This window comes from Marmota marmota, unplaced genomic scaffold (genome assembly GCF_001458135.2).
Source record: "Marmota marmota marmota unplaced genomic scaffold, marMar, whole genome shotgun sequence".
Classification (NCBI taxonomy): domain Eukaryota; kingdom Metazoa; phylum Chordata; class Mammalia; order Rodentia; family Sciuridae; genus Marmota; species Marmota marmota.
Window position 1 is genome coordinate 54,883,344 of NW_025999900.1, and position 19,696 is coordinate 54,903,039.

The 19,696-nt window shown below is 46.0% G+C and overlaps 1 protein-coding gene across 8 annotated transcripts in view; it reads right to left on the reverse strand.

Moving 5' to 3' along the window:
• The window catches only part of Foxn3 (forkhead box N3), a 381,661-nt gene that overhangs the window by 194,794 nt on the left and 167,171 nt on the right, over positions 1-19,696 (reverse strand). For 7 of the 8 annotated variants that reach the window (XM_048799159.1, XM_048799158.1, XM_048799156.1 and 4 more), the window contains one exon: positions 15,373-15,929. In XM_048799159.1, the coding sequence (XP_048655116.1) occupies positions 15,373-15,915 (543 nt within the window). In that variant the 5' untranslated portion in view covers positions 15,916-15,929. Of the gene's footprint in view, positions 1-15,372; positions 15,968-19,696 lie in introns of those variants that run through there. The other variant, XM_048799162.1, reaches the window with a different exon arrangement.

Below are 19,696 nucleotides of genomic sequence, written 5' to 3' on the forward strand. Positions count from 1 at the left end.
AGAGGAGTGTGCTGGCACTCAAGACACACCACTTCCAATAAGGAAGGCAAAGTTTGACTGAATGACAAATAGCAGAACGGAGCACATCGTCCCTGCCACCCTGCCCTCTGCTTACAGCCTGTGCAGCAGATGCAACTGGAACCCAACACACACTCCCAGCTGGTCAGGATCTGCAGCTTCCTCATTCACCATCAAAAACATGAAGAGGGTGGGTACAGTGGCTTGGGAGGCTGAGGCAAGAGGATCACAAGTTCAAGACCAGCCTCAGCAACTTAGCAAGGCCCTAAGCAACTCAGTGAGACCCTGACTCAAAATAAAACATAAAAAGGGCTGGGGATGTGGCTCAGTGGTAACCCCCACTGTGTTCTATCTCCAGTACCCAAAAAGCATGTAGCTTGGCAATGGTGGGCTCGCCTGGCAAGCATGAGGCCTTGGTTCCATCCCCAGCAAGGCCACAGAGCACACACAAAAAAAACAAAAAAACACAAAAAGGAAAACAAACAAAACCCTCTCCTAATCTTAGGGCTTCTTTTTCTTTAATGCAAATGCAGTCGGGTTTCAAATGTACTCCAATCAGCACGCAGGAGAGGCGCATTCCAAGTCCAGGACCTGGGTTTTGGATTAAATCTATCACCAGCCCCAGATGTGTGGTCACAAACACCTCTCTCTGGCCACCATCAACTCCTCTGTAAAAGGACACAGTCCCTTTTACAGAGCTTGTGGCCTAAGCGCCTTGTGCTTTATTCTTTATTCTTGAAGTTTCTCAGTGTAAGCAGAAACTCTCGGCTACTTCTTTTGTTTCTCTATCTGTTTCCCCAGGGTGCTATAACAGAGATCCTCATAGTCTGGGGGCTTAAAATGACAGAAATTTATTTTCTTGCAGTTCTAGAGGCTTAAACTCTGCAATCCAGTTGCCTGGCCCCATCTTCACATGGCATTGTCCCTCCCATGTGTGTCCGTGTTTCTTCTTCTTCTTCTTTTCTTTTTTTTAAAATATTTTGTTAGTTGTCAGTGCATCTCTATTTATATGTGGAGCTGAGAATCGAACCCTGGGCCTTGCAGATGCTAGGCAAGCGATCTACCACTGAGCCATGACCCCAGCCCAGTGTCTCTTCTTTATAAGGAAATCAATTATACTCTATTAGGGACCGTGTTAATCCAATATGACCTCATTTAAAAAGATTACATCTTCAAAGACCCTACTTCCAAATAAGGTCACAATCACAGGCATCAGAGATTACACTGCCAATGTCTTTCTGAGGGACCCAGTTGAGCCCACCACTCTTGCTTAGGAGGATGAACACAGGGCACCCTGAGAAATCCCACCGGGAGATCAAGGGACCAAGCTGTCATTTCTGAACAGATTACTTGGAAACCTTCAAGGGTGTCTCAAAAATGCAAAGGATACACATTGTCCTCAATATGTCATGGCCACGTCATGAAAGAAGCTCCCCCCCCCCCCGAAAAAATGCCACATCTCATCACCAGGGTAACCTATGGCTCAGGATATGTAGGTCAAACGTTTCACACAGGGGGGGGAAGAGGAACCAGGACTGCGTTTTGCAAAACTCAACCTTCACTGACGAAATAACCATCTAGCAATACATCACACTTGCAGGGACAGCAGGCTTGTCCAGAGTGACAGAGAAGACAGTGACAGCTACAAATGGGGCAAGGTGGAAGAGAGCCAGCCCCCAGGTACAACTTGTCTAGAGCAGCAACTTGGGGAGGAAAGAAAAGGGAAGCCACAGGTACAGGAGTGATAGCACCTGGCTTCACTAGGGGTTGATTAAAGCTTTGTGCTCAAGGGGACAACATCATTAAGAGAAATGTACAGCGGGGAGAGAAGCCTACGGTGGATGGGCCAGACCTGAGACATCTGGCCAGATGCATGGTGTGCTGGGCGGGTCTGCACAGCCATGCACACACCTAGAATCTCGGGGTGCAGCAGGAAGATGCCTGAAGTTACTGTTCTCTAATCCAGGGGTCCCAATTCCTGACTGAGACCACAGGCAACAATGAGAGACCCAGTGTCCAAGGACACAGGACCCAGCTGGAGCACGGCTAGTGACTCCCAGCTATGTGGCCTACTAGGATTTTAATTATGGACCAGGAAAGGCCTTGGAAAATCACACACAACCCAGTGGGCTGTTCCTATTTGGAAAAGATCTTCTGGAGAGCGGGTCCTGTGACGCCCAGAGCCTTCTGGAAATCCATACACAACATCACGCAGGCTGCCACATCCCGTCCCTTTGCTCTGGACAGAAAGGTTCTCAACTCACTGTTGACTCTGGTTATGAGATGCTGATCGGCGCCTGCAGCTGACACTCATCCAAGACACCTAACAAAAGCTCAGAGTACAGAGGATAACAAGAGTCCTCTGTGGCAAGTAGTTTGGGAGCCATGGACCTGGGCCAACCCATCTTACAGATGAATTACTGATGAACACACGGAACAAACATGGGACCACAAGAGGACGATTCAACTGAATAGAGCTGCCTGAGGTTCAGTGAGGTACAGGGACTTGCCTGAGGTCACAGAGTTGGTTAGTGGTCCAGTTAGCTCTAGCACTAGACCTCCTAACACCTAGTCCAGTGCTCTGAGACCCATCCAAGCATTCTCTCTTGTCAATGTGCACAACATGGCACCCAGGAGATCCTGCATAGGCCATGCTGGGGGACCACGGTTCGCTTCCTATGTGTGCTTCTCCCAGCAGGCTGGAAATTCCCTGAGGACAGGGATTCCACCTTCCTCACCCTCGTTCCCAGGTGCTCAGTTGTCGGGATGACGCATGGCATTTTTGCCAGAAGTAGTGGTTGAGAGGTGAAGCCAGCGAGTTCTGGCGGAGTTCTCATTGAGCTCCAGTTGAGCTCTCGCGGGGATTCCCGGAGAGTTCCCATTGGTTGGGGAAGTGCCGGAGGAGGGATATTTCTGGTTGCTGGTTCCTGGACAAGCCGCGTGGCGTTTGGGAGCATTCCCGGGGAGCATGTGTGGAGTGTGCTGGTGGAGTTCAGAAATAAAGTTTGTTCCTGCTTCTGTGGCTCGTGATTTGTGCCCAGCCAGACTGCGGCACTCAGCACAGGTCTGTCTACACACACGGACCCAACTTGGGACAATGAGAAGAATTACAGAAGAATTTAGGGCACCACACAAAGTGGAGAAAGCAGCAGCAGGAGTGCCCAGGTCAGGCTCCAAGTCCCTGGCATGCTAACCCCCGCTACTAGGAGAAATACTCTAAAGACACACAAAGAAGAAAAAACAGAATCCTCAAAAGTTCCCGATTACTTTTATTTTCAGTTTAAAAAGATGGTTCTTAAAGATAAAAGGCACAACAGAGATAACTGTGCTGGGAAATACTTTGGGCCAGGCCTCAGGCCCACCCCATGAAGGGATGCTCCCTGCAGCTAACTTGATCTGGGGAACCTGCCCGTTTTGCCCTGGGATGAACGCCTGTCTCAGGCAGAGAAAGAGCCCTAGTGCCTGGGCTGACGATGCACAGAGAGGACGGTGCAGGTTGTCACTGGACCCTGGGACAGTCACAGATCACAGAGGTCAGCATCCACCTCCAGCACAGGAAGCAACGGTGGAGGGGGCAGAAACCAAAAGCAAATGGAAGAAGCCAGGTACAGGGAGGAGACCGGAACAGATCTCCAGAGAAGGGCAGGGTCGCACATCCACATGGCCACAGAGGGACAGGGGAGCAGTTCCAATCACCAGAGACCTGGGATGTATTTTCTGGCTCTTCGTTGCTGGTCTGCTGGACTATGGTGTCCCTAGGACAAGTGCTAGGGACAACCAACAAGGCTGGCTTTCTTTTCCTTGCAACCAACCAAATATACCCCGACTCTAGCACTCTCCCTTAAGGTAAGATCGAAACACTCCACCAGGAGACCCCTCTCAGACTCTATTTCAACCGACAGCAACTACTTTTGTCTGATTTATTACTGCTGTAAGCCCTTCCTCTGGAAGGGGGAGGGGCGGCAATCCCTTTTAAAGCTGGACTGATTCTACGTGGCAGGGCCAGTGTGATTCTTCTAAAAAAACGCATCTAGTTTGGTCAGCTTATCCATTCCCTGAAAGCCAGAGAGCTACCACATCAGTAACTCTGTTGCTAAGGCAACTGCTTACTTTCCATATCAACTGCAAACGTGTTGCTATGGAGACACATATACAAGAAAAATTCCTCTCTCCAGCCAGGGACCAGATGGCAGGGAAATGGCAGAAGTCATGGGGTAGGGGCTCTGCTAAGTGGGATGTTCGCTGGAGTGCATCTCTCTCACCCCATCAGAGATGCAACTGCCCTGAACAAGTTCTGAAGTTGCATCCTCATTACGAAAAGCGAAGAAGTAAAACACAGGTTTGACTTCACCTTGTTTCTGAAGGAGTCAATCCTGAAATCCTCTTTAGTTTCCAGACCTATGTGCTAATGTGTCCCAGATTTATACCTCTGCCCCAACTTCTCTATTAAGCTTAAAACTCATATATCAAACTTTCTACCTGAAGGCTTCACTTAGATGTTGTTTTTTTTTTAAAAAAAAAAAAAACCTCAAATTTAACAAGGTAGGAAGAGAATTTTTGCTGTAATTCCTACCCCACCTCCCAACCCAAATTTGTCCATACATCTTCATCTGCAACCTAATTCTGGATCAAGCCAGCATATGTGATTTCTTACCTGCACCAGTGGAATGAGCCTAAAAAAGGCTACTCCTTCAACACATCTCAGCTGGGCGTGGTGGTGCACATCTGTGATCCCAACTACGTGGGAGGTTGAGGCAGAAGGACTGGAAGTTCATGGCCAGCCTCAGCAATTTAACGAGGCCCTAAGCAACTCAGCAAGACCCTGTCTCGAAATAAAAAGGGCTAGGGATATAGATCAGTGGTAAGGCATCCCTGGGTTCAATCTCCAGTGCCAAGAATAAAAGGGAAAAAAAAAAAAAAAACACATTAAAATGACTGAGTCATGGCGCATGAAGCATGTGTGAGGCCCTGGGTTCAATCTCCAGCACTTCGAATAATAATTCAATTAATTAATTAATTAACTAATTGACAAGGGCTGAGTCTATATTTTTACTTTGCAAACTATTCTACCAGGCCTCAGAAGCACAGCGGTAAATGCCAGCTCTTACTTTATAGGATCGCATCTATGGAAGACTCCAAGAACTTGGTGTGCAGCAAAGCATCCCAGAAGGACTCAGGTGACTCCCTGCCCCAGCTCCGTGACAGGTTGCTGAGGCTCTGACTCCCACTAGAGCTCTGATGGGAGTCAGCATCCACAGGACTTGGCTTTTCCTTCCAAACACAAAGTACATGCAAATGTTCTGCTAGCTGGGTGTTTTCTGTCTAATGGCATTAGCTAAGTCACTTATCAGTCTGGTCCCCAGAGGAGGACAGTCACGGCCTTCCAGAAGGCACTTCACAGAGCTCCAGTAAATGGAAGAAAACACTAAACCCGATCTCTTGGGACCCAGAGGACATCCCACACCCCCGTGAGAGCAAAGGAAGGGAAGGAAGGGGACCCAGAGAGCCATTCCCCAGAGAAGCAGTACCATCCTCTGCTGGTATCCACTGCCTCCTTCTGAGTTCACAGTGAAGGTACTCAAGCAAGCACGCACACACTCAAAATCAAAGACCTCATTCTGTTCTTAGAACTGTCTGTAATCTTACACAGCAAACCATCAAGTTATTATTAAAAGAATAACTTTAGACACTACTCTCTCTTCAACCACATATTGCTTGCTTTTCTTCTTATCACACTTGGCACAGGCTACATCTTCACCTCTATCAAGCTAATGCTTTTGAAGATATTAAATGCAATTTAACCAGAATATCTTGAAGCAAAATGCTGGTTAACTGGGATGTTTAGAAAATGGGTCAGCATCTCAGCTTTACTTAAGTTACTAGGGCAATTTACAGTTTTCCACTTGGCATCCTCACTCTTAACAAGTTCTCCGTCCTTATTTACCTAACTTTTCAAACACCATCTCTTCCTGCCTTGTCTCTGACACTGTTCCACCACATTACTGGGCCCACCAACCCTGGACTTGTAAGCATCTAGACCTTTGTGGCAGAATATCCCATGCTTAGCCAGGTGTGAGGGCACACGTGACTCAGGAGGCTAAAGCAGCAAGATCACAAGTTCAAGGCCAGCCTGGGCAATTTAACAAGACCTGTCTCAAAATAAAAAGGGCTGGGAATGTAGCTCAGTGATTCCATATCCCTGAGTTCAATCCCCAGGACTAAAGAAAAAAAAAAAAAATGTTTACTTAATAACAAAACCAACTTGTAATTGGGGGTTGCAATGAATCCAGAGATGACTACATTTCCCAGCCTTCCTCATTGCTAAAAGAAATCATATGATCAGGTTCTAGCCAATGAAATAAAAGCAGAGTGTTGGGTTTCTGGGAGAGCCTCTTAACACTGCTATATGGGAGGACCCCCACCTTGGTCTTTTCCTGCCTACCCCTTTCTGCTTTCTAAAATGAGAACATGCTAGTAGATGCCCTCTTGGGCCAAGAAAAGACTTTAGAATGGAAACCAGCAATGCACCAAAAATGGTAGAGCAGAAAGACGACAGACGGGATTCTGCTCAGTTCCTCACTTCTAGCTTGTTTAAAAAGCAATCCTTTGGACTTTCTAAGACAAAACAGTCAAGGCTCATCCTAACTAATCCATTCTTGGAAGTCTCATTCCCACACCAAGACAATGCTCTGTGCACAATTTACTCCAACATTTCTACTTCTATCAGAAATACTCAAAACTTGCACATTAAGGTGTCCACTGTCCTACATAAAGTCCAATACCAAGTCGGGGAAAAACCAAAAATTCTTGCCCACCATGTTTTATCTCAGCTTCAAATGCCTCTCCCTGGAGAGGGAAAGCCCCCCTGCTCATATCAGATGATACTGGTTACTCACTGCTTAGGCACACATCTGGTACTTACAGTTATTTACCATTTATTCTTTTTTATTTTTGGTCCTGGGGATTGAGCCCAGGGATGCTTGACCACTGAGCCACATCCCCAGCCCTTTTTTGTATTTATTTAGAGACAGGGTCTCTCTGAGTTGCTGAGGCTGGCTTTGAACTCGTGATCCTCCTGTCTCAACTCCCCCCCCCACCCCCAACCTCAGCAGCTGGGATTATGCGTGGCCTACATTTATTATTTTTTTATTTTCTATTATGTTTTCTGTTTCTTTGGAATGAGAGCTACTAAAGAACAGAATTTCACTTTTTACTTTAACTTCAACATCCCCAAATAATTCCACTGAAAAATCAAATACACAGAGGACCCCTGAAGTCCCCAAAATGGCATCTACCAAGGGCCTATTAACATGAAGGCACTGCAAAGAACAACTTGAATAAAGGCCACAGTGTAAAAACGCAGTCCAGGGTAAAGTATCAAATAGGGCCAAGGGCTCCATCCTTACAGGACTAATTAGAAGTATTCACTGAGAGAAGCAGCGAACAAGTTAAAAGTGACAAAACCAAAACCTGTTAAAAAAAAGACCTGCCTAGCAAACCAGGTGGCATCAACATAAACACTCCATTAGCCTTTAAAATATCCATATTCATCTTCTGTTTCAAACGGGTGGTAGACTTCTCCATGAAATGTGAAACTTTCACCTTCTTGCCAAGGCTTAAGAGCATTAAGATGACCTAGGGCTCAGAAAGGGAGTGGATTAAGGGCTGGGGTGTGGCTCAGGGGTACAGAGCCTGTATAGGATATGCAGGGCCTGGGTTCCTTCCCCAGCACTTCAAGGAAAAAGAAAAAGAGTATGGATTAATTCAAATGCTCATGATTTGTGAATAAAGCAAAACCTATGACTTCCTGTTTGAAAAATAGGAGGTCAGTGTGCCAGCTTCCTATATTATTTACGGCAGAGATTACCCGGCAGTTAAAGTGGTTTCAAAGGGAAATCCCAGTGCCTCTTCAGCTCAACAGGGAAGGTTGGGAAAACAATCTGTTGGTTGGATCTGCAGGCAGCCACTGATGAAGAGGCGTCTGGTAGACCTACTTAGATGCCACAAATCTCTGCCAAAGAGAACACACCAGTCCTCAATAGCTGAGGGGGACAGACACATGCACTAATGGGGCATTGGGTTCCAGACGCCTTGAATAGACCTTTATCAGGTTCACCAACATCTTTCCTAGGAAGTCACTGCAGAAAAGTAATGAGAGATGGGAAACATAATAAAAGGGGAACAGAGCACTGACATAAGGGGTTTTGCTGGAGACATTCTGCGAGCTAGGAGGAGACTGGGTACAACTCGCTGGGTGGGGGGCTTTACAGGCAGCAGGCACAATGCTATTTTGTATCCTTTTAGCACTTATTATATTAGGGGCTTCATAAAGCTTGTTGAATGAATAAATGTGCAGAAAAGCAATAAACAGTAGGAAAGAGCAGGACAACAGAAATGTGTCCCCCACCAAGAAATCCGATACCTGGAGGGATCAGGAAGGAGCGGGGTCTACGAGGAGCCAATAGGCAGGACGGGCCAGGAACACAAACAAGGGAGGCGCAATGGCTTCTTGGGATCACAGAGGAAGTGGCCATGAAGTGGCCACCTATTCCAAGGTGGGTGACATAGGGGCTCTATTTATTTCAGGCCCTGCAGAGATGCTGTTAAAGACTCAACCTTCTGAGGTGACACAGTGGACACAGATTACAGAAAGCAGCCCATCCACTGAGCACAGGGTACTACAGGTGAACAAGAGGCACCTATCTTCTGGCACTGCAGCCTCTGACACTGTGCAAGGAACTGGGCTGTCACTGACCCCAGGACCACAGAAGCATCTTCTACACCTCATCACATCTTTGCATAATCTCGATTCTTAAGAATTCACTCATCAGGGACAGAGTGTGCTGTCTTTCAAAGAGAACTGTTTATCAAAAAATAATAATAAGTTTCTTCTTTCTAAAAATGACTGCCAATTTAGACAAGTATGTTGACCAGTGTCACAGGAAACACACTCTGGATTCCAAGAGGCAATCAGAGGCCAACATGCATATGTGGGTACAGACACCAGGTGCTACTTCATTTTCAAACCTGCCTTTGAGGGCAGGAGATGTAGCTCAGTTGGTAGAGTGCTTGCCTTGCATGCACAAGGACCTGGGTTCAATTCCCAGCACGACCAAAAAAAAAAAAAAACACCTGCCTTTGAATGCTGGGTGTGACAGAGCATGCACATAATCCCAGCAACTCCAGAGGCTAAGTAAAACAGGAAGATTCCAAGTTCAAAGCCAAGCTGTGCAATTTAGAGGATTTGTCTCAGACTATAAAACAACAAGGGTTCAATGAACACTCAGTACTGGTGGGAAAAAAGAACTTTATCAAAAGAACTTCATCCACCAGGAAGAAGAGATGGTAACTGCTGCAGGGATCCTGCAAGTCACAGGTCCTATTAAGAAAGTAGCCAGGATGCAGTGGTGCATGCCTGTAATCCCAGGGGCTGGGACAGAGTCTGAAAACCAGGAGCCCAGAAGGCAACCACGTGCTCTGTTAAGGCAAGACCTTTGCACTTATTGACAAAGACAGAATTTGGCCCCATCTTAATAGTGTAAGACTGTTCTCTGCACTTATTATATCTCCTCTATTTATTCTCTATATTTCTTGTCTATCCTGCACCTCCAGAGTTAATTTAGCACCTACTTGAGTTATTTTACTCCCCTATAGCCCAGATTCATTGCACACGAGGAGAAGTATATAGAGATCACCTACAATGACCACTAAACAGAGAAGGTATACTCCAGCACTATGGTTAAGATCATGTCCTATGCAATTGGAAGGAATTAGGAGGAACTCCTATTCTGCCACTTACCAGCTGGGTGACCTCCAGAAAGTCACTGAACCACTCAGAGCATAACCCCTCATCTACTCTAGGAAGGAAACCAACAGGACCTATTCACAGGCCATAATGAGGAAACAACGGGATGCTGCATGTGGAAAGCACAAAGCAAATGTTCCATGTGGGCCCACCACTGTCCAGAAAACCAGTGGTCAGTCACAGGCCCTATTAAGAAAGTAACTAGGGTACAGTGGTGCACGCCTGTAATCCCAGCAACTAAGGAGGCTGAAGCTGCCAACCTGGGCGACTTAGCAAGACCCTGTCTCAAAATTTTAAAAGGGCTGCCATGTAGCTCAGCTCAGAGGTAGAATGCTTTTGCCTAACGGGTATGAGTCCTGGGTTCAAACCCAAGTACCTGCCTCCAAAAATGTAAAAATCTAAACTAAGCAAACAAAATCTTGGAATCCTCTCCCTACCAAAAAAAAAAAAAGGAATATGCAGTGCCACGTGGCATTGTTGACAATGATTCCAGTGGTCAGTCACCACAGCCTCTGACACCTAGACACCCAGGTTAAATCCCTGAGCAACTATCAACTCCTCTACTTCTACAGATGAGGAAACTGAGGCCCCAAGACAGCCAGATACCTCCAGCACCAAAACTAGAACCCAGAATTCCAGTTCAGCCCTCTTTCAGTCAAGTCGCCTATGTTTATAAGCTAAAAATGTATTCAAAAGGCGTACTGGTGCACATCTGTAATCCTAGCAGCTTGGGAGGCTGAGGCAGGAGAATTGCAAGTTCAAAGCCAGCCCGAGCAACTGTGAAGCGGTGAGCAACTCAGTGAGACCCTGTCTCTAAATAAAATACAAAATAGGGCTGGGGACGTGGCTCAGTGGTCAAGTGCCCCTGAATTCAATCCCCGGTACAAAAAAAAAACATATTTAAAGCACTTGTCCCTACATATGATAAATATACTTTTGTGCGGTGTTTCCTTTACAAAACTTCTGATGACAATAATGTTTTTTGTTAACGCAGCAAGAGGGGAAGAAAAAAAAAACACACAGAAACAGAAACACACAAACCTGAGCCATTATAATTCAGTGTAAAAAAAATAACTGTATTTTATTTCTCATTTATAAGTAGCCTAAGATGTTGGTACCTTCCAGTCCTAACTAAGGCCTATATTTAGAAAGCAGAAAACATAATCCCACACTTTAAAATGGCCTTGATTGATTTCAGCGAAGCATATCAACAGGTGACACCATAAGATGAGAGGCAGACGTGGAACTTTACAGAGTCAAAAGCGGCTGACCTCACATGAACCCAGGGCTTGACCTCGGCATCCCCCGAGCAGGGCAACCAGGCTTCAGGACAGACATGACACCATCTGTACATGACGTTCTCGGGGACGAGGGACCCAGAAGTCAGAATGTGATCCAGACTTTAGGGAGGGGTGGAGAAGCCAGTTAAATGATATCAAGAGGCCAAGCGATGGATGTCTTTCACAAGGGCACAGAAAGGGGTGCAGGGGACAGCGGTGCTGGCCACTAAAAACCTTAAGGAAACATTGCAACCAAGTGCAACTCATAAATCGAGTCTGGACCCCAATTTAACAAACATTTTGTAAACAATCAGGGATATCTGAAGATGGGCCTAGTATTAGGTGACATCAGAGAACTGGTAATTCTGCTCTGGGGACACAGGCAATGTGACTGTCTAAGAAATTATCAATTATTCATACACACACTAAAATATGTTGGAAAAAAATGACATGAGATCTAGAATTTGCTTCAAAATATTTCAGCAGCAGCAGCAACAAAGAATGAGTGAAGCAAGGCGGGTCCTCATTAACTGTTGAATCTGGATGTGGGTCACCGGGGTGATGGGTGCAGAGTCCCTGTATTCCCTACTTCTATGTATGTTTGGAAATATCCATGATTAAAAAGGTAAAAATAAAACTCTTATCTTTTGAAGTCTTTTAAGAGATTAAAAAATGAAAGCAAAACTGTCCTTTTTCTTTGATTTATTCATGAGAAAATGTCTTGGTGAAACCTGAGCCCTGAAGAGAACCCAGAAGGACCCTGGTTCAGGGATTCTCAACCCTGGCTACACATCAGAAACGCCCACGAAACTTATCTCTACTACCAATTTTCCACAGCCTACCTCCAACTCAAACTCTCCATTTATCTCTGAGCAATGATCATTGTTTTTAAACACCACCAGAGATTCTGATGCAATCTAGTACCTTCCTACTCTAACAGCCCAGCCAAACAGTTGTTCAGCAGGGTACGCGTTCCAAGCCCTCAGGGACAAGATCACATAGGATTCCTCATTCTCACTGCTAGGCCAAGCTTAACCAAGTTCTCCACTTTAAGAAAAAAAGTGAACCAGGTGTGGTGCCACACACCTGTAATCCCAGCAGCTTGGGAGGCAGAGGCGGGAGGATCGAAAGTTCAAAGCCAGCCTCATCAAAAGCGAGGCACTAAGCAACTCAGTGAAACCCTGTCTCTAAATAAAATACAAAATAGGGCTGGGGAGGTGGCTCAGTAGTTCAGTTGAGTGCATCTAACTTCAATCACCAGAACAAAAAAAAAAAAAAAAAGTGAATGGCCAACTTGGTACAACTAACTTGCAAGGCACTGATGTTCATCTTCATTTAATGTATTTCTCACCAACATCTGAATGTATTTGTGTTGAGGTAGAAATTTACAGGAGGAGGGAGCCACCACCAAGCAAAAATTCCCCGGGGGAAAAAAAAAAAAGTGTTCTTGTACAGCCCAATGGGCTCTCCCTGGGCAAACAATCAGGGGGAATGCCTTTCCTTTTATTCAGCTAGCCCAGGGAAAAACCACAAGTGAACAGCCCGGGGCCAGTGCCCTGGAAGTACCTGGCTACACCATAGCATACCTGGGTTACCTAAGCAAACCTGGCAGTTGTGCCTCTCATCAGCCACCAGCTGGCCCCAGGGTAACCCAAGAAAAGAGGAGAGAGGAAAAACACAACTCTAGCCTTGTTCTCACAGCATCACTAAGGCTGGGAACAAACTCCCAACCACAAAACTGACTGGCACTGATCAGAAACATGTCAATGCAGGTCAGCATGGGTAGGAAGCCAGCACTCAACATTTCACAAGATTAACAATCTCAAATCCTTAAAACCACGCCCTTTCAACAAACCCTATCTGCATTTATCCAGATTGACACCCATCACCCCTGGAAAACAAGACTCCCAGAATCCAGTGCGGGGCGGGGTGGGTGGAGGTGGGGGTAGATGGGAGTTCCTCCAGGTGAGCTGTAACACACACCACCCAACACCAGCTTGCGGTTCCCAGGGCTCCACGATGAATAATCCTCACAGTCTGGCAGCTCACTTTAGAGTTGGTGTTTAACATTTCAGACTGTGCATTTGCTGAGTTACTTTTATGTGCACCCGCATTATGGCAAAATGCTGTAACTTGCAGAATCGTGTACACCAAGCTAAAAGCCCTGTCCACGGCTTTATCAGTGACAGAGGCTGAGGTCCTGATGGGCACTTCCTTCTCTACAGTCTAGGTCTGGAATTGCTTGCTCAGACCTTCCCCTTTTTTGCCATAAGGACCCACCAATAAGAAGCCTTTAGTTTCACAGGCTGGGTCTTTACAGGAAAGAGATAAGTCTCCTAAGTTTCTAGAATAACTTCAAGCACTCAACAGAGTGGAGTCCAGAGGCCAGTCTCCAAATGGCCAACCTGAAAAATGGAGGGAAGGCTTGTAATCCCAGCCACTCAGGAGGCTGAGGCAGGAGGATTGCAAGCCCAAGGCCAGTCTGGGCAACTTAGCAAGACTCTATCTCAAAAAATAACAAGTACTGGGGCTGGGGATGTGGCTCAAGCGGTAGCGCGCTCACCTGGCATGCGTGCGGCCCGGGTTCAATCCTCAGCACCACATACAAACAAAGATGTTGTGTCCGCTGAAAACTAAAAAATAAATATTGAAATTCTCTCTCTCTCTCTCTAAAAAAAAATAAATAAATAAAATAACAAGTACTGAGGAAGCAGCTCAGTGGTACAGTGTACCTGGGTTCAATCCCCAGTTCAACGAAGAAAAAAAAGGAAAGGGGGGGAGGAAGTAGATAATGGAGGACAAGAGAGGGCTTCTCGGACCCGGGACTTCTCTTTCATTTAAACTGGCACAGAGGTTGTTACAGCTACATAAAAATAAGGACCTGAGGAAGGAGAGCCCCAAAGACGAACGTTCACATCTGTACACTCCATCCCATCAGAGCCAGACTCCGTGGCGACCACATCCTTCCTCTCCCCCTGACATCACCACTCCACCCTGCGTCCCCATCCCCACCTCACACACACTCTGGGGAGCAGACACACGCGCCCAGCCTGAGCCAGCAGAACCCTGGCTGTCCCACCTCCTTATGCATATTCTCCTTCCACGTCAAGGACAAGCGGAATATTCTCAGGCTCCAGATTCTACTTGAAACAAAAACATGTGTCTGGAGAGAAAGACATGGAAGACCCCAACCCCGCACAGCCGCAGGCCCCACCCTTGAACAAGTATGAACAGCAGAGCACCAGGGCTGGAAAGCACAGTGACATGAAACTGCGGACGGAACTTTTTCTGGCAATGTATTTTAACTACGGCAACACGGCTTTCCAGAACACCAGGTTGGATCAGGTTTTGTTTCTCCGCTGGGTGGATCCTATCTCTGGCACCCCCTATTATATTCTTACCAGAAAAGTAAAGCAGCTTATTAAAATTGTCTTCTTTTAGCCAACCACAAAGCACAAGCTAAGAATTTAAAGTCAAAATTCAACTTTTTTTTTTTTTTTTGAATTTTAATATTTATTTTTCAGTTTTCGGCGGACACAACATCTTTGTTTGTATGTGGTGCTGAGGATTGAACCCGGGCCGCACACATGCCAGGCAAGCGCGCTACCGCTTGAGCCACATCCCCAGCCCAAAATTCAACTGTTTTAAAAGTCCTTCTGTAATGGGACCCTTACCCTGAGCCAATTTTGCACATGGAGTTTCAAAGTTGCCAAACTCTAAATTTCATAAACGTCCTCTGGCAACTCATGTCCCTGATTTGTCTAGGAGTATAAAAGTACCTTCAAGTATCCTCCCAAGGTCTCTTGATGTCCATTTATTCCAGAATCCTGGGGAGGTGATCTTTTTTAATATTCAGAAAAAAAATAATTTTTCTCTAGATGTTGGTGGCAATAGGAGGCCAATGTCCTCACAGTTAGAAACCTCATGGTCAGTGGGTGCACTTGGAATACAGATCTTTGTTTGAACTCTAGTGACCCATCCACATGAAGGGGCGATACTGAGAACCACTTGGTTCTGTGAACCACGGCTGGCTATGAGAAAGGCCATCAGTGGGAACTTCTTGACAGCATGAAGACGAAAAAGAGCACATAACTCATAAGGTTAAGGAAACAGAAGTCTTCACAACTACCTAAATGAGCCAAAGTAAACAACAAACAAACAAACAAAAACAGGCATTTATAAACCCCTACACTTCAATGTGGTAGATACGAGCTGCTTTTTGGTGGAGAAAAATATGTCATAAACTGGTTCCGGACACATGAGGCTTACCTGACTCCTCTCTTTGTCCACTTTCTTAAAACACTTATTCAATGACAAATTATGTCTCACTGAGTTTTTCCACCCAGTAGGTGCATTCGCAAAATACGGAAAATGTTCCAAGATCCAGTTGTAGATATCCTTCACTGGCAGGCGCTTGGTTGGAGAGTCCTCAATGGCCATAAATATGAGGCAGCTAAAGGAGTAGGGGGGCTTGCAGTTGGGGTTCTGCCTGGCATCATAGGGCATGTCAGAGTGGGCTGGGGATGGAGGGGTGTCGTCGTCCAGGTCCTGGACAGGGCTGACACTCCTGAGGACCGACTCCCCAAAGCTCTTCAGCAAGTTCTTGCTCTCATGCAGCCAGTTCAGGTTGGTCAGCTCTTCATCTTCCATGGTGCCCTCTTCTAGTCTGATGTCAGGCAGAGAAAAGTCGAGGTCATCGTCTTCCTGAAGGGCCTTGGAGAAACCACTGCCCCGGTAACACTGACTCAGTCCACTGGACACACTAATTCCTGAGCTTTCTGGCTTCTTACTGGCAGGCATGACTGGACCCATTTACGTGAAGGCTCCTGGGAGAGAGAGCGCGAAGACAGAGGCGTTGGTCAAACTCAAAACACAAAGGCAGAGGAGGCCCTAATTCTCCCACTCCCTCAGCCCACCCCAGCCTCCTCTCTGGGTCCGGCTCCATAGGGACACCACCTCATGACTCCCACACTGAGCCACACAAACCCACAAACCCACCACACAGAAATACACTAGTAAGAAACATCAGTCCACCGTTTCAACAGCAGGGTGACCTAATACCCCTTAACCTAACTGAAAACATTTACATCATCTTTAAGGTGCAAATAAATCACAAAAAGGATAAGAAATTCACCATCTCCCTTAGACCTTCAAAGGCTCTCACCATGTCCTGGGGGAAATCAATTATTACTTGGTATCCTGCTTTCTCCATAATACTCAAAAGTATAATATGTAAAATTCTTTGGAGCTTCATGATTAACTACAAAATAAGTACAAAGGAAAAGGCTTTGTGCAATCAGTCTGTTTATTTTTCTAAAAAAAAAAAAAAAGGAAAACACTTATAGCATTTATTTTATTTGTATTCATTTTATTATGTTTTTGAGATGGGATCTCACTAGTATGCCCAGGCTAGCCAGAGCATAGCTGGGATAACAGGTGTGTGCGGCCACTGCTCCCAGCTAAAATGAAAAAAAAATAAATAAATATAAATTTAAGGGCAATTATTCAAGATTAAGTTCAGCCATTTCTACATAAAGATCATTACAAGGGCCTTGGAATTAAAACTGTGGCCCCAGGGACCATTGATTTGGTTCTTTTAACCAATTCCTCCCCCCAAAAGTCATGATCAAAAATTGCAAACTTTTCAGTCAGCCTCAGCAATTTTGCAAGGCCCTAAGCAACTTAATGAGACCCTGACTCAAAATAAAACATAAAAAGGGCTAGGGGTGGGGGCTGGGGTGGGGGCTCAGTGGTATAGCACTTGCCTAGCATGTGTGAGGCACTGTGTTCAATTCTTAGCACCCCATATAAAAAGATAAAATAAAGCTCCATTGACAACTAAAAAATATGGGGGCGGGGGGGGGGCAGGTTAGAGGTATGGCTCAGTGGTTAAGCACCCCTGGGCTTAATCCCTGTTAGAAGGGGGGGGGGGGGACAAAAACTGCAAACTTAATAACATTTGGCAAGTTGGAAGAGGATGGCAAGGATTTTGTGGATTTGAACTTGAGTATGAAGCACATTAAATTTTATTAGGACACCACACCCAGAATGCTAAAGAAAATGATTTCAGACAAATAAGTGGGAATGAAAGATAAGCCATTAACTAAAATTGGAACTGGTTGGGGGGAAAAAGTCAGGAAAGGGAGCAACTGGCAGCTTCAAGGCAGGAAGACAAATTCAACAAAAATTGTTACAGTATTCTATTCCCTCCCCTCACCGGAGCCCTCCCCATTTTAATCAGTGACCCAGAACAGGGAGTAAAATAATATCTGATGAGAAAAACAAATAAAGAGGTGGCAAATCACAAACAGAACAACCTCTACAGATAAAAAGTACATTCAACCCTCCAGCACTCCACCTAAGCTAGAACAGCAAATGTAACAAAAAGTCTTCCAGCCTCCCTTTGTACTGCGCAAACAATGTGCTTAGTTTATTAAGAAAAGTGTTTTAATTTTTTTTTCCTCTTGAGTAAAAACGATCAAACAATTTACCTAGAAAAAATGAATGAACACATCAAAAGCAGAGACAAAATCATTCTAAGCCTCTAAATGTCCATTCCCACCACCTCTGAAATAACTGCCACTTCAGCACGGCAAGCTCTAGCTTGGGCTTCTAGAAAGGGAGAGAGAAGTGGGCAGCAAACCACCAGCCAAGGAGGCCAGTGAACTGCAACACTTTCCCTCCTCCCTGAGGTAGACAACCTGCTGGACAGGTGGGAGGGGCAGCTCTCTGGAACTGCTGCCAGATGCCCATCTCTAAGGAGAGAAAACTCCAACCTGGCATCACCACCCAACCCAGGCAGGACAGACCAGATGCCTTGGGTTCCTCCACTGGAGTATTTCTTTCTGTCAAACTAGGGAGCTACTCTGAGTTCTACACGACACGTGCTAAAGAAAAATAAATAAATAAATAAGCTAGTACCTCTAAGTCTGGGATATGACAGATTTCTGTCAGTTATTGCTCTTAACTTATTTATGAACCAATCAAAGCCAGGCCTGTCTCAAAAGTTTCCTCAGTCCCCATCAGAAAACGTCCTGATTTCCAGTATACCCACAGAGCAGACACAAAGGACATCTACCCAGCCACTGAAGTCAACTTTAGCTCCAAACGAAAGTTTTATGTCTCCTGAGCTTCCAAACAGGAAAATTATATCATGGCTGACAGTAAAGTAATTTAATTGCACTGTTGCTATGACAACACGCTGCTCTCTTTCCTTTTAATTTGCTTATTTGTCAGTAGCTTCCCAAAGGAACTAACACTCTATTCTCCATGTTTTCTTTTGTTTTAAACAAACACTGCAAGCAATGTGGTTATATTAGGAAAAAAAAAATGGCACTGTCGGAAAAAAAGAGGGTTTGGGGGTTCATACCCCGCGATCATTTGTCTGCTTTGTGCTCCCCGCAGACTCTCTGTTAACTGCATCCCAATAAATCTCTCATTTTATAGTAACAGTATGGATGGCTGCTGATCACTAGTTCGTGTTAAAAAAAAAAAAGAAAAGAAAAAACCCAGTTCCCAGAAACCACAGCTGAGGAGTTTTCCATTATTATACGCTACATAATCGCCAAATATTTTTTTCCTCCTATTTTGTGGAGGGGGGGAGTCTGGATCATGTGAGCCCACAGTTAAGCAAACATTTCTAATCTGCTGCCAATAAGGTTGCTCACCAGATTCGCAAATAGTTTTCACTAGTGACCTCCTTACAACTTTTTAGGCTTGTTATTGGTTACATTCCCTCTAACACACACACACACACACACACACACACACACACTCACACTTTTTGTATTTTGTTTCCTTTTTTACTTATTTATTTTTTTTAACGAAGAGAATGTAGCAGGAAAGCTGAGTTTCTTGCCAGGTATCAGAACGTCTCCAAAGAACTGACAAAGACGTTATGGCCCAGCTCTGAACAGATGTTCCATGTGAACTTTAAAAAGTTGAGAAATTCTTCCCGAGTGAAGCTGGGCAGTCTGGAGTTTGGGGGCCCGAGGAACACCCACCCCCCCGCCGCCCTGCGCGCGCACGCACGCACGCACGCGCTCCACTCAGGTCTACTGTACTTGTCAAAAACATTTCAAGGGGACCAGCGAAAGCGGCCATTGGCTGCTTCCCGAGTCAATCAGCGGCGTTGCCACGCAACGGGGAAACTGCTCTTCTCCGCGCACCCAGGGCAATTGGGAGCTCGCATACCTTCACTGCCGGTCAGATGTCATAAACCTTTTATTGGCTGCACCGTGGCGAGCCTTAAAAACCAATCAATAAAAGCCCGCCGACCCCCAACTTATCCGGAACCCAAGACGGGTTTCAAGGAGACGGGGTGAGGAGGGGTCGGGCCTCGGGGGTCTCGGGAGACGTTCGCGGCGGGTGCCAATCTTGCACAGTTTGGGGGGAGGGAATCTTTGTTAGGAGCCTGTTTCTCATCTTGGGGTCTCTGCTGGATCGGCACCCCTTCCCCGACCCGGGGCCGCGGGAATCCGGTCCCCCGCAGACAATACCAACTCTGCCTCCAGGGTCTTTTCGGCAACCGGGGCACCGGGACCGGCCCGCACGTCGGGGCAGGAAACTCTTCGGCCCGGGCAACTTCCCCGCT